The sequence below is a fragment of the Spermophilus citellus genome, assembly GCF_964194105.1.
Source record: "Spermophilus citellus genome assembly, chromosome: 1".
Taxonomy (NCBI): Eukaryota; Metazoa; Chordata; class Mammalia; order Rodentia; family Sciuridae; genus Spermophilus; species Spermophilus citellus.
The window spans coordinates 2408823-2423990 of NC_138182.1; the positions used below are offsets into that span (position 1 = coordinate 2408823).

Sequence of the window (15168 nt, forward strand, 5' to 3'; positions counted from 1 at the left end):
CATTAACATTTAGCCAATCTTACCACATATTACCCCTTTTTTCTTTTCTGGAAGCAATATACAATCAACCCCAGAAACGGCATCATTTTATCCATCAATAGTTTAATGTTCACCTTGCCAGAGTGACCTTTTTTCAGTTTTAAGCAAAAACCCTACTATCAGGCTATTAATCACATCTAAAAAAAAAAGTAACTTTTAGTCTTTTCTAATGCCTCATCTGTGTTCAAACCTCCTTGTTTTTCGTGACAACAACTTTGGTAGTCAGCTCATTTCAATCAGAGGCCAAACAGCACCGGTGCATCTGACTGAAGCTCCTCTAAGTCTCTTGCATTCTACAAAGTGCCTGCCCTCAGTTCTGACCAGCAGATAGCACAGGGACCACCACCGTCCCTCACCTCAGGCACTATTCAGGCTGCTCCTGCTGTGCCTCATAATTCATTAAAAACCCTGTTGCTTTTCCCACTACGGTGTTTCTCCATTCCTACGAATGCAGAAGGTTGCTCGCTCACATGTGTGCCACCGAATGGGTATTGGTTGTAGTCTCAGAATCAGATGCACTTGCTAACAGTCTTGACAATGCAATATGAAAATATAGCTGACCAAAGACAGAAAGCAGAAGGGCAAAGAACAGGGCCATGTTAAGTCACTGTGTCGCAGCAACAGCGAGAGAGAAGCAAACAATGCTGATGAGACGCAAGATGGCCTATATCACTAGCATCACCAACTAGAGGAATATGAAAGCAAAATAGCATAAGGAGGTAGGAGGAAAAGGCAAGACAGGAGATAAAACCTCCACATCCTCCCTGGAAGGGGGAGAAGAGCCTGAGCAAAGGCTGCCACTGGGCAGGGCCTGGAAGCATAGGGGACACTGCTTCACATTACAAAGGTACTTCCATCCTACATACTATATGACCTGTTTATATTATTTAACATAAATAAGAATAACTTTGGGGAAAAAGAATGCCTCTCATACTGAAAGACTAAGGACCTGACTACAAACTGCTATATATGATCTCATCTATGGGATGCTCCCCTTCAAGTGAGGATGATTGGTCACTGTCATCAGGAGATGGCCGTACAGAACAAGTCACACCACACACTGTGACATCTGTGCTGGGGTGAGTGCACACTGGTTTGTTAAGTTGCATGAATACTTGCACTGGGATTCCAAAGATTCCAAACCATCTAATCCCAGATCCTGATACCTAGCACTGTGCTCTCCACATGTGCCTCAGAGGCTCGAATCTTCCAATCTATGCTCTTAACAAAAACCATCTGTATCTGGATGACTCCTTTATATTCTGGGTGCACTGGGGAAAATACTGTTTGCAATCAGGTCCCTGCCTGGACCCCACCTTCAACAGAGAAAGAAGGGGCTGCAGTATAAGTTTCTTCTGCAGCAGAGGGTGCAAGGTCCTGGGTCATCCTGTCCTGCTCCCAAAACTCAGCAGCATGTCCCGTCACTCTTTATGAAAAACGAGCAGGAAATATTAAAAAGTGGCAAACTCAGGAAGCCACAGTGTGAATTAACATTCAGAGGAAATGCCTCTCCTGCACAACAGATGGGCTGTCCAGAAATGCAAGGATTAGAGTCAGCACGTTTGAAATAACCATCTAAGAGATACCTGGGGAGTGTGTACTACTGAGCACCTCCACTTCACAAACAGCAGAAGTTAGCATCTCTCCATCCCAGAACAGGCCTTGCTGTGTTCTCCCCTTGCCTTCTCCCTTCAATGTAGGGAATTCCATATTATGAGCCTATGTATGTGACACACACACACACACACACATACATACACACGGGTAAAACACATGAGTTTTACACATCCAAAAAAAGACACACAGAAAATAAATGCTAAGTAACAATTAGATACCTCCACAAGACTGTACACATCAGGAATAATCTACAGCACTTTTGACACCAAATAAAGATTATTATACAGACTCGAAAGGTATCTATCTTCAAAGCAGAACTATTTCAAACAAGAAACCATCCACAGGTTAAAAGCAGAAAGCTCAACAAGAACACTTCCGAGTCTAACCACAAGAGGGCATAACCTGTGGCTATGCACACTCCCCACCCCACAAAGCCGAGATTTAGAGACAATCTAGAGACTTTATCTGGAGATAAAGCAGCCTAAACAGCAGAATTTAGAAGCAGCCCTCAGATTTTGCTTACAAAGTAAAACTACTTGGAAATCAACCCAAAAGGTAACAGAAAAGAAAAAAAAAAAAAAAAAAAACCTTAATTGAAGAGAAGTCAGGGTTTTGTTTCACAAGGAAATGATCTAACATGAAATGGCAGTTAGAGAAGTCTGCTTCAAACCCAGCACAATTTTGTTTTCAGCAAATTCAGCACCAATTACACCATGAATTACAATGTTTGAATCAAACATACCTTTGGAAAAAGAAACCTACTCCATCAGAAAGGCAATGAACTATCAAGAAAATTGCAACACTGAATGTAACTGCAATCCTAGAATTTTATCCTCCTGCTATAGTGGGAGAATAAAAGATGTGGTTTCCCACCTTTCTGCTTCAGCTGCCAACATTCGGAATCGGACTGGCCTGACTTTTCTAACAACATACTCGGATGATTACAGAACACTAGATGAGAAGTCATTGCCCTAGGTTCACTGTCAAATAAAGGATAACAAATAATGGTATGTGTCTTATATTTTTAAAAACAGAAAAATTTCAAAGCCAACCTACTCACCGCTCCATTTGGTACATACACTATGGATATGGGGTGGTTCCCTACAAACAATGCATCTTTAATACTAATGTATCATAAACACAGATTTAAACTGGTCACACACACTCAGAAACAAGATACTAACATGGAAATTTAGGTAGGGCAGAATGTCACAGCTGCCCCTGAGGGAGGTCAACACAGAACACTCCTTTCACCGGTCCCTCCTACCTAGCTTCCTCAGCCACTGCTAACCCTGAGGCCTCCACTCCACACTAAAGCGAGGCCTGCCTGCAACACATCAGGACACATGTCTGCAACCTTAATGGGTAACCGCATGCTGTACAGCAAACAGCTACCCACAGACGATAGTGAGGGCATTTCAAATCTATTTGAAAATCACGCCCACAAGGCACCCCAGGACTCTGAGACCCACAAACCCACCTTCAGTGTCATTTCTTATGCTGCATTAACTGAAAAGGCCACAGGAGAAATACCTGGACATTCCCTTCATCTGCAGCCTACTACAATTCAAAATTAGAAAGAAGCAATGTTGGGCTGGGGATGTGGCTCAAGCGGTAGCGCGCTCGCCTAGCGTGCGTGCGGCCGGGGTTCGATCCTCAGCACCACATACAAACGAAGATGTTGTGTCCGTCGAGAACTAAGAAAAAATAAATATTAAAATTCTCTCTCTCTCTCTGTCCCCCTCTCTCTCACTCTCTCTTTAAAAAAAAAAAAAAAAAGAAAGAAGCAATGTTTAAGAGTAGTCAATGTAAGAACCAATGAAAGCCACATGGCTAGCTGATAGAACAGACTGAACAACTGCCTCCCACTGGGAAAAACTGCTTTTCCTGAGTCCCATTCATTTCCTGCCTCCCACTGGGCCAGGTCCTTCCCAAAAGCTCGACCACTCCCTAGCTCCATGAGGACCATTTTCTGGTGTCCTCTCCCAATGGTGGCCCAGGAGGACGAAGTCCCCACATGCTGGGGCTGGGGCTGGCGGGCTGCTAACCTAACCAGCACAATTTTGTTTTCAGCATATTCACAGTCACATACCTGCAGCACTGCACACGGCTGGCTGGGCTCAAAGCTCAGCCTGGATGCCCAGCTGAGTCACAGACCAAACCACATGTCCATCACCTTCACCTACTGCTACTCAGTTGGTTCCACACGTGAATAGCAACTTTTCTAAAGGTTGCAAAAATTTATATGTTTCCTACCCGCTTAAGATCTTAACAATACCTGTCTGCTGGGGTTATGATAAGGACTGAGGTCACATATAAAAAACACTTCATAGTAACCAGAGAATAAGTAGCCAAAAAATCTTTGGCCAAGTTGATTTTGTAGTAAAAATGAAAAATACTGCTTATTACTATTAATAACTATAAAAATAGCAACAACAAGATATGCCCTCATACCCAACAGCATGGCTGTTACTGAAAACATAACTGGAAGAGGATATGGAGAAACTGCACTCACACACTGCTACTGGGAATGCAAGAAGGAACAAGAACTGGAGAAGCACATGGCAGGTCTCAAAACCAAAGCACGTAAGTACCACCTGCTCTGCAATTACATTTCTGGGTACATGATGATGGCTTCTGACCTTAGGAAGGTTTGCATACCATTATTTGACTTTACAATGGTGTGAAAGCAGTAACTTTCAGTAAGAATGTACTCAAGAATGTAACCTGGTCTTTCCACAGGTTAGCATTGTATGCTACAATTTCCCCTCTTCTCCCACCTGCAGGCTGGTTCACGTGTTCTGAGCATGTCTAAAGTAGGCTAGGCTAAGCCATGGTGTTCAGCAGGTTAGGTGGCTTACCATACTGTAACTTACAACTGGTTTACCTAAAGTATAACCCCATCGAAAGCTGAGGAGCACCTGTACCTAACCTGTGAAAACAAGGACTTGACCAGTCACATACCTGTAGCACTGCACACAGCAGCCCAGACGCAAAAGCAACCCAAATGCCCATCAGCAGACAATCAAAGGTAATACACATGCAGAGAAGGGAATTCCGACACATGCTACAACACAGATGGACCTTAAGCACATTACACTCAGTGAAACAAGTCAGTCAAAAAGACAGAAACAGTATGTTTCTATTTATATGAGCTGCTTGGCTTTGGAGACATAAAGTAGAGTAGGGGGTACAGGGCTGGGGAGGGGAGCAGGGTACCAGTGCTCCCTGGGGCCAGAGCCTCAGATCAGGAAGAAGAGAAACTTGTGGAGGCCAACAGAGGCAATGGTTATGCAACAACATGCATATGACTAATGTTACAGAATTACACACTCAGAAACAGACAGAATGGCTAGGTGAATGTTATATACACAAGGTACCAAAAATGAGCAGTAAAACCCAGAGAACTTTGTAACTCACGGTGCCTGGCTGCCTGCTGTCTTACTGAAGTGTAACAGACATCCTTAAAATCAGAAACTTTCAATAAGCCTCAAACTGCTTTTCTTCAGTCCCATTCATTTCCTGCTAACTGTTCTTCAAGTTGTTTTCTCCATCCTGTTTCCCACAGGCAATCACCTCATCTCATGCTGAGAATAGGAGCTAAGAATGCTCCCAAATCCCAGGCCCTGGGCACCAGAGGGTACAAAAACCAGAACTGCCACACAGGCTCACTGGAGGCCACAGCCAGACAGATGCGTATTTCTCAGCTTCTGTTCTACATGACTGTTCCCTCCAGTAACCTGTAATAGGTTGGAAAGGCAGAGCAGTAGTTTCTGGGTTTGGCCAATCTGTGATTAAATTCACTTTTCCCTTTTATATTGTTTTGCTCTCATTCCTGATGCAGACAGAAAACTGAATCCAGTTAGATGGGATCCCAGATTCAGGCCTCTGGCCTGGGCCCCAGTAACAAAAGCACTAAGTTTTCCAAGGTCACTCTTGAGAAAATATTTTACTATCAAAACTCATTTTCACATTTAAAATTCATTTTTTCTTGCTACATTAAAAAATAAAATACCAGCAATGACCACTCAGGGACCCTGCTCTGTATAAGCACTGAGTGCCCACCATACATACTGCAGCTAAGTAGCCCCACCAAGGAACTTCCACAAGCAATGCATAGAGTCGTCCTTTCCATCTGAAATATCTGCAGTTTAGGCCATACCCACCCCAGCACACTATGCCCTTTCCACACATCCTGTTCTCCAGCCATATTGGTAAATCATCTTTCCCAGGGCGGAATCAGAGAAACAATATACTGCACTACTTTCCAAATAGCAGGAACAATATACAAAGTTACAAATGTCATCCCACCTTTCTCCCTACCTTCCCACATTCTTCCCCTTTCTGACCCTCCTTCTGAAATCTCATTGCAAATCTTTATCTCTCACAAGAGCATCTATAACCAAGCTCAACATAAAACAAGATTTACATATGTAGAGGCAATTTAGGCAAGCTCCGTGAAGGCCAGCAGTGCCCAGTAGCATTCACATGACCTAGAAGTCTCTATGGAGTTCCTTCTTAATCCTCCACACTGGCCCATAGCCTGAAGTATGACCAAGAAACACCTGTGTCAGGAAAACATCAATGCCAGGTCCCCTGAACACAGTCCGCTGGCACTTCAGTCGCTGGCCTCACCAACGTTCAACATTCACAGCCACTCCCTCGTCAGCAGATCTAACCACAAGCCTCAGAGAATATTCAACTCCACTGTGCATATCAGCAATATAACTATGCCAAAGACCACCACTCTCTTTCAAAAGAGATCAGCCTCTGAAAGATCAGTTTTGGTCAGTAAAAAAACATCAAAAAAATACAGAAAGCAATACATTTTAAAATACTATTACTGATATAAACAGCAGAAATTATCTTCAAATAGATGATTGGTAAAGTGCCCACAGTTAAAAGCCTGCATATCACAAATTCCAAGCCCTGACCCCAGCCCTAAAAAATAAAAGGATATCTTAACACAAAAGTGTAACCACAACTGCACAGTGGCACACACCTGCAATCCCAGCTGTACTCGGAGGCTGAGGCAGGAGAATCACTTGGGAGTTTAAGACCAGCATGAACAAGGTAGTAAGATCCCACTTCAATTAAAAAAAAAAAAAAAAAAAAAACTTAGCAGAGCATGGTGGTACACACCTGAAATCCCAGCTACTCAAGAGACTCAGGCAGAAAGATCTCAAACTTCTGGCCAGCCTGGCAACTTAGAAACTATCTCAAAAATAAAATGGGATGTAATTCACTGGTAGAGCACTTGCCTACCATGTACAAAGCCCCGAGTTCAACCCTCAGTACCTGGAGGAGGAAGGAGAGAACATTAACATATTTGAGATATTTCCCTTGGAATCTGGAAAATGTCAGGATGAAATGCAAAGCTAGGTTATAACTGTGAAGCCCTTTGTCCAACTCCAATGTTAGGGATTCCACTGGACAAAAATTTCATCACGACAGAGGCACTTTCCCAGACTCTCTTGGAGAGCTAGCACACAGGATGCTAATGCATTCATGGCTGCTTTCTCAGCCTCAAGAACAGCAGTCATCAGTGCCACTTCAGGCTTGGCCACTTACCACTTGGCTTGATCTCACGCACATAGTTGCTGGGGAACCAGCCAGTCCTGCCATTGTGCGTGCCTTCCCACCAGCCTCCTTCCTCCACTCGAGTGACGTGGATGACATCACCCTTCGTGAACGAGAGCTCGTCTTCATTGGTCTGCTGGAAATTGAACTTGGCTCGCACTACCAGCTGATGGTTGCTGTTATCAGTCATGTCCTAAAAAGCAGGTGGGGAGGAGTGGGAGGAAGATTACTTGAGATACAGTCTACTCCATTAAAATAAGTAAGATTATATTTTATAAAGGCAACCAAAACATTATTATAAATGTCCAAAACATTCAAACAGCAGGAAAATGTCTAAAATTAAAAAACAAGTTTCCTGTCACTCCCAGTGCACCTTGCTCACCATTTGGTCCCGGCCCCAGAAGAGACCCTCTCCAGAGCTTAAAGGTTTCATTCTGCAACTGCTAAATCTGCACAAACCGATATACATTCACACACATTTAGAAGGATCAGCGCGCATACTCCTCCAACACTTAGGCCAAGTCAGCATTCTGCAGTCATTCTTCCAGCAATACTTAGAACCAACTAATTGCATAATGCTGTAGTACCCGAAGGTGCCATTATTTTATCACTCTCCAACAATGGGCCTTTAGATTAGTTTTTTAATACACTACATACAGTATTTCTGTCTTGCAAAACAAGGCTACTTTAAAAATTGCTTGCATGTCCATCTTTGAATATAATTAGCCTCCATGTTAAACTCTAGTAAAAGAACACATACTAATACTGTTAAATGTAAAAATAAATTTCTAAACTGCCCTTCAAAAAGGTTCTCCATATTCACACCAAGCAACATGCCCACCAACCATATCTGAAGAGTTCTTTGTCCGATTTTCACCAACACTGGGTATTGTTGAATGTTTATTTTTTTTTCCCCACACAAAAACTGCATTTTTCAAAGTCTCTGGAAGGCAGGAAGAGAAAAGCAGACTCTTGAGTTTCTTCCTATCTCCATACAATCTGGACTAGGCTCTGGAGAGGCCAGCAACCCAAATCCACATGAAAGTCCACAGGGAAAAAAAAACAAGTCCCAGAGAAGCCTAAGGGGCAGCCCAGAGGGCCCATGAGACCACTCTCAGGCCCACAACACGATACAACCTCGTTGAGGAACCAGTGAGGATGGTGTGGTGTTCTCCTGTGCCCCACCACCAGGGGGAAGCCCATTCCACATGCACCATGGTGTCGAATAGGTACTGGGCAAAATGTCCTATGGCCATATAAAACAAAGACAGGACTGGGAGTCCCAGCACCTAGCAGACAACCAGGAGAGACATGCCTGACATCATGTCCAGAAGACAGCAAGCAGATGTCCAGTAGAGTAGAGACCATGCCTGAGACCATGCCCAAGAGACAGCAAGCGGACGACCAGGAGAGAGGACCCCCAAGATGATATCAAGGCAACAGCAGACATGGGAGTGGATGGAAAAAGTTCAGCAGTCATCATAAAGTTTTGAAAAAAGCCCCTACAAACTGTCTTGAAATAGAAAAAAAAAAAAAAAAAAAACAGAGAAAACCTCAGAAAAGAATGGCATTTACAAACTTCACTCAGAAGAAAAGAAACAGAGCATGCTGAAGAATAAGCAGAACCACAGGGACTATGGCATGAAAAGGGCTGCCAAGTGGCCAAGGAACACACCTGGAAAAGCCCTGGAATCACACTGTTACAGCAGGACAAACCCGCAAACATTCAGACCAAATCACATCCTAGCATTAAACCTCTGAAAACAAAAGGCAATAAAAATCATAATGTCAGGGAAAAAAAGCAATCTGCGGATTATAAGACCTCAAAACATTTACATCCCATGTGCCCTTTCTCCAGGAACAAATTAGAGAAAATGTGCTCCTCCAAGACAGGTGAAATGCAAGGGCAAAATGAAGACATGAAGAAAGTGGTGGAGGAGAGCCACATAGGTCAGAAGCACCTCCAAGGAGGACCAAGCAGAATCAGAGACTGCCATGCAGCAGCCTGCAAAACACCAGGAGTGCTCCTCAGGGAGATGAGCAAGAAGAAATCTAACAGGCTTGAATGCAAACACATAGATTCTTAGATCAGGGCTACCATCTGCAAAAAGGACAGGGAAAACAAAGAGACAAAGATAAGTATGCATTCCAGAAAGCATGGCTGCGACATGACTCCACTCTGAACACTGCTGGCTTGGCCACCCTAATGTTCTAAACACCAAACTAACTGAAGCCAGGATAGAGCTTGGCCACAAAGACAATGGGACCCCAGAGCATTGGGGAGCAGGTAAAGGGACCGCGTGTAAAGAGCTCACCACTCTCTACTATGGACATCCACACTGAAAAAAACATTTCAAATTAACCCCCCTCCTCCAAAAAAGGCATTTTCCTTTGACACACATAGGCAAAAGCCTAAAAGAACCACTAGTAAAACTGCAAATGGCTGTCTCCAGCAAGTCTCAGAGTTACTCTAACCAGGAGCAGGTGAACGAGACTACACCCCCCACCATGAGGGAGATCCTTAACAAAGAGTAGCTGAGTAGCTGGCTGGTCATTCTCAAATGCTTAATACTTATCTATCTAAACATGTGTACAAATTAAACATTAATCATAAATTATAAGTATGTATCTAATAATTCAAAATCCTGAATAAATAATAGTTAACACATCTTTAATATCTAACACAGGAGTCTTTTCCTCAACATGTGGCAGCGCAGGCTCCAGCTAACAGCCATTGCTCAAGCATAGCACTCACCACCCCACCAATGGCATGAGCAAGATAAAGTGGCAGCCATGCTGAGAGCCACTGCCATGTAGGAATGACGCATGGCAATTTCTTTGTCAGCCTACCCAATGTTGCTTAGAGGAAGGACTCTCCATATTGGACCCAGGTCATTTGCAGTGACATTGCATGTAAGGTGACCTTGCTCAAGGACCAGGGCGGATCCAGGTTTAGGGCTGTTCCAGGTTTAAGGTGTACCCTGCTGGGAATAGGGTATATCCTGCTGCCTCAGGCCCGCCCGCTCCTTGAGTTCCCGTTGAGTTCTCCTTGAGTTCTCGTGGGATTCAGAGAGTATTTGGGATTCAGAGCCCGGTGGAGTGTGTGGATTTTGGCCAGAACATGTGTAGAGTGCCGGTGTGAGTTCAGGAATAAAGAATTGCTGTTTGAATCTACAAGGCTGTGAGTGGCTCGTGATTTTGTGCCCAGCCAGACTGCGGCACAGCCACAGTGGCACTTGCTCTTGGGAGATGGAACATTATCCAACTCACCATGCCATAGCGAGTCTCCTTCTGCAAACCACCCTCATGCTCACCAGCAGTCTACCACAACCCTACCACCTTCTCCTGTAAAGGTAAAATTTCTAAGCTGATTCTAAGCCGCAAAACCTGAGTTAAAGTGTAAAAGACCGGGCATTGTAAAGTTCCCAAGCTGCAAGGCCTGGGTTAAAAAGTAAAAGACTAGGTATTGTTAAAATTCCTCTGCTACCCCCAAAACCTGTAATCCCTGTAGCTGTTGGGACAATACCCGAACTGCCCAGTAAATATTTCCACTGACTCCCTGGTTGTTTAATAGCTAAGGGCTCTGAGTAGCTGGGCACGTAGGCATCCAGGCCCCAAAACCAATCAGTTTAAATGTGTACCCCACTTAGGAGTGACCAATCACCCCTGTCCAGCCTGTTCCCGACAATGAATGTACTAATCATGTCTCAGAGTTGTTGTTCAATTTTCCCGCGCCTCATGATGATTTGTTCTGATGTATGCAAAGCCCCCCGCCCTCTCCAAAAAGTGTACTTAAGCTCTGCTTGACCACTGCTCTGGGCTCTGGGCTGCTCTATCTTCCTGAGTGAGCCTGGAACCTCAGCATGCTGAATTAATAAATCCCCTTTGCCAATTGCATGAAGTCAGTCTCTTGTGTGGTCTCTTCCTCCGACGCTTCGCCGGACCCTTACACTCCTTTCTATAGCTTAGCCTTGTATAAACATTCACACAGTGATTCTGGTGAGGAGCTCACATAAGATACGAACTGTGGAGCGCAAGGGAGCCTCGGGGTCCATAAGGGGTCCTTCAAGGTCACAGTGCCCAGGACAAGCCCACTGCCAGCCTCCTGTAGCTGCAGCTGGGTGCCAGGCCATGGAGGTCAGCTCCACAGTACAACAGTAGGTGAGTAGAAATCAGGAAATTACACAGAAGGTAAGCTACATTCCCCCTATAGACAGAAAGGTGAAAACAGTACTCTCAACTCAGATGGGTGCCAGGGAAACACCCAAGGACTTCTGTACTTCACAAACAAAGCAATCAGAAAGGAAAAGGCTGTGAAAAGGGCAGCATCCGAGAGAAAGACAAGGCATGCCACAAAGAACAAGACCACTTGGACCTGTGTGACAGCTTCCGCTCAACAAACTCACCTTTTTCAGAATCTTTATGGTAACAGGATGTGGATTTCTTTAACACATCTTTTTACAATAGTGCCTGAAGGGCAAGACGCACCAGACAAGCCAAAGGGAGGGTGTTCCAAGACATCTACATACTCCAGTTACCTGCCGCACAACACCAACTGCAGTCTGGATCACAACAGCGGAGTGTGAAAGCTCCCTTCATTGTCTCTAGTGCCACAGAAGCTAGAATGATTAATTTAACCCTATTTTATCACTGTGGGCTTTCTTCTTTCTCATTTTTAAAAAGATCTCCTAAACAGTGGTTTGTCATCCACCTGGATTCAATGTGACATTCTAGTACTCTTGTAAGGGACCGGCGAAAAGTCGGAGGAAGAGACCACCAAGAGACCACTCATGCAATTGGCAGAAGGGGATTTATTGATCCAGCATGCTGGGGCTCCGTGCCCACTCAAGAAAGGAGAGCAGCCCAGAGCCCCGGGCAGGGGTTGAGCAGTGCTTAAGTACACTTTTTGGGGAGGGCAGGGACTTTACACACATCATAGTCTCCTTTAACAAATCACCATACACCGCGGGAAAATCAAACAACAATTCTTAGACTTGATTAGTACATTCATTGGCGGGAACAGGGCGGGCGGGGGTGATTGGTCACTCCTAAGCGGGGTACACATTCAAACTGATTGGTTTGGGCCTTGAATGCCTACGTGCCAGGCTACACAGGGTCCTAGGTTATAAATCAACTAAATGGCCAGTAGGGCATTGTCTTAACTGCCTCAGGAATTTAACCCAGGCTTTGCAGTTTAGAAGCAGGTTTACAATGCCTGGTCCTTTACATTTTAATTCAGGCTTTGCAGCTTAGAAACTTTACCCTTTCACTCTCTCAATAAAAAAAATGCATTTATATAAAATAAAAAACAGGTGACACTCGTCTGTACTGTTAGAAATCACAATAGCAGATACCCTTGGTGGGGGGGGGGGGGACAATGAAAGCATCCTGAGGCTAGTCTTGTCGGTCTTACTGGATGCTGCTTAGTTAGCAATCTTTGATGTGTGAAAATCCATCCTGCTGTACACACAACACATGAGTTTTTTAAAATGCATGTTATAAGTCAACAACTATTAGCAATGGGAAGGGACTGAAGACTCCCTCCCCAAAGGGAAAAAGGGCCCCCACATGGGCCTATAGGACACCTCCCCTGAGAACAGTCACCTAACCACTGGGCAGGCTCTTCTCCACAACCTTCCTGGCTCCTACAGCCAGAGTTTCATCTGCCAGTTTCTGGCATATTCCTCTTCATCAAGTGCTATTCTACCCACAGTCCTGCAGGCATCCCGACAGTCCAACCCGGAAAAGCCTGCAGCCTTCAAAGCTCCAGATCCTCCTCCATGTCCCAGAGTGCCCAGACTCTCATTCATTGAAAAAAGGCTTGTCACAGAGTCAAAAACCCAATATCTACTCCACAGTTTCTAGTCCCAGTTCTACAATCCTGGGTAAATACCCACCTTATCTAAGTTTCAGTTTCCTCATAATGTATTTCATCTAGTATAAGTTGCCAAAAACTGGACAATGCCCATTGTTATATTATAAAACACTAAATACTATCAATTAAATTACAGAATACCATAAACTATAAGATACATGTTACTTTCAGATATGCTAAAATGTTTTACAGAAAAAGGTCTTAGAATTGACAAAATATGATTCATGATATATCCCATGTTTACTCAAGGGAATTGAAAATATTTAACAAAGCATATATAATAAAATTTGATGTGATTTCTTGCATGCTTTGGACACTTTGTGAACTCGAAGATCGGTACCCAAGCAAGGTCACTCAACAGCATCACAAGGCCAAGGGGCCTGGGGTCCCTGGCTCCTGGAGTGCTGGGGGTCACAGAAGAGGAAATGCCTTAAGAGATCAAGTCACTTCTCCCAGAATGAAGAAGGCGAAGCAGAACTGTACAAAACCCTGTCCCCAATCTCAGAGAACAACACTGGAGCTGGGAGCCATGCTCATTAACAGCAGGTAAAGGCTTAGCTAGTACATAAACCCTGTTCCCAAACTGAGAATAAAGAAGGGAACGTGGGGCTATGCTCATTAACAGCCAATGCAGATGCAGAACATGACAGTGACTCCAGAAGCATCAACAAAAGTCCTTAAGAAAAGAAAGTTGGAAGTCAGAACTGATGAGAAAAAAAACCCAAATCTATGCCCTGGATCCACCACACTCTTGATTATCTCCCAGGTTTCTCCTTCTGTGGTGACAGGCAAGCTGCAGAGCAGAGCTGGACAAGGAGATCTGATTCGCTGAGAGCACATAAAGGGGCAGGAAGAAATCACCCAGAGAAAGGCATGCTGAGGGAGCCATAGGAAAGAGGCACGGAGTGAGGAGGTCCAGCTCCCACTGCAGAGCCAAATGAGCAGCAGCAGCCCTAGCCAGCCTGCACCCCAGGCAGGAACTGTCCTGGAGCAGAAAGATGACGGCTTTGCAAATTTAAAACAAGGTTTTAAAACAACCAGCAGGTGAGGCTGCAATCTGGTGCAACATTCGGAGACTGAAAGGGATGTGGGGGTCAAAAAAGCTAGCTTGAGCAAAGGAGCTTAAACAGTGCCTGAGAAGTGGACCAGCTTGGGTGGGAGTGCCTGCAGTGAGTGCAGGGCTGAGCTTTGTCACAAGATCCCAGAACTGATGCTCCACAACTACAAGGTGCCATTTCAGCTTAAGTTCTTATGGAAATTTTCAAGCATAGGTAGAGGTTGAGAATGATAAATGGCCTTCCATGTACTCATTACTCAGCTATGAACACTCTGCCATCCTAATTTCTAGATTCTAGATTATTTTGAACTCAAAAAAGTTACCTCACAATGCTATGAGTAAACTATATTCAGAAAAATCTAAAGGCAAGAGTCGCTCTCACCTAGCATGCAAGAGAGGTCTGCCATGTCCCATACAAGAGAAGCCAGCACACCAGCAGCAACAAAAAGAACCCTTTCACTCCTGGTATAACTTACCAATTTCTCTAGCTAATGGAACGTTAATCCTGTATGATTAAGATCTCAGTAACATTCATCTTCAACCACATACTTTACTTAATATCATACATATTTCCCATTCTTCCTTTATTCAGTAAGAAAAAAGAAAAACCAAAATGAAAACTTCCATGGTTTGAAGTATTTTTTTTCACTGAAAGTATGTTTTCTCTTACATTTTCCTTACATATTTTATAAAGCTAATTTAAAATGTTTCAAGTTTTCTCCTTAATTTGGAATCATAATGCTCACAATGATAATGCTACAAAACTCCTCCAGCATCACATCCTATAAAAAACTAGACCACATAAGGACCAGGAGGGCTGCAGAAGAGAGGCCACAAAAATATGAACGACTGAGCTGATATAGGCAGATCACAATAAGGCGTCACTACCTGCAGATGCAGAACCTAGGACAGGCTTCTCCAAGGGCAAATGTAAGGACAAGAGTAAGGTTCACTTCAAAACACTTACGAAAATGTAAAAACTACATTTCTCCTGAATCTT

General features: G+C 44.1%; 1 protein-coding gene across 8 annotated transcripts in view; it reads right to left on the minus strand.

Moving 5' to 3' along the window:
* ARHGEF7 (Rho guanine nucleotide exchange factor 7) overlaps positions 1 to 15168 on the minus strand; it is a 138552-nt gene that overhangs the window by 50737 nt on the left and 72647 nt on the right. For 7 of the 8 annotated variants that reach the window (XR_014021933.1, XM_081294017.1, XM_081294019.1 and 4 more), the window contains one exon: positions 7228 to 7429. The exons of the other annotated variant lie outside the window; for it this stretch is intronic. Coding sequence is in view for 6 of the 7 variants with exons in the window: in XM_081294017.1 (XP_081150143.1) it covers positions 7228 to 7429 (202 nt within the window). In the remaining variant the exon portion in view is untranslated. The remainder of the gene's footprint in view (positions 1 to 7227; positions 7430 to 15168) is intronic. 8 annotated transcript variants of the gene reach the window in all.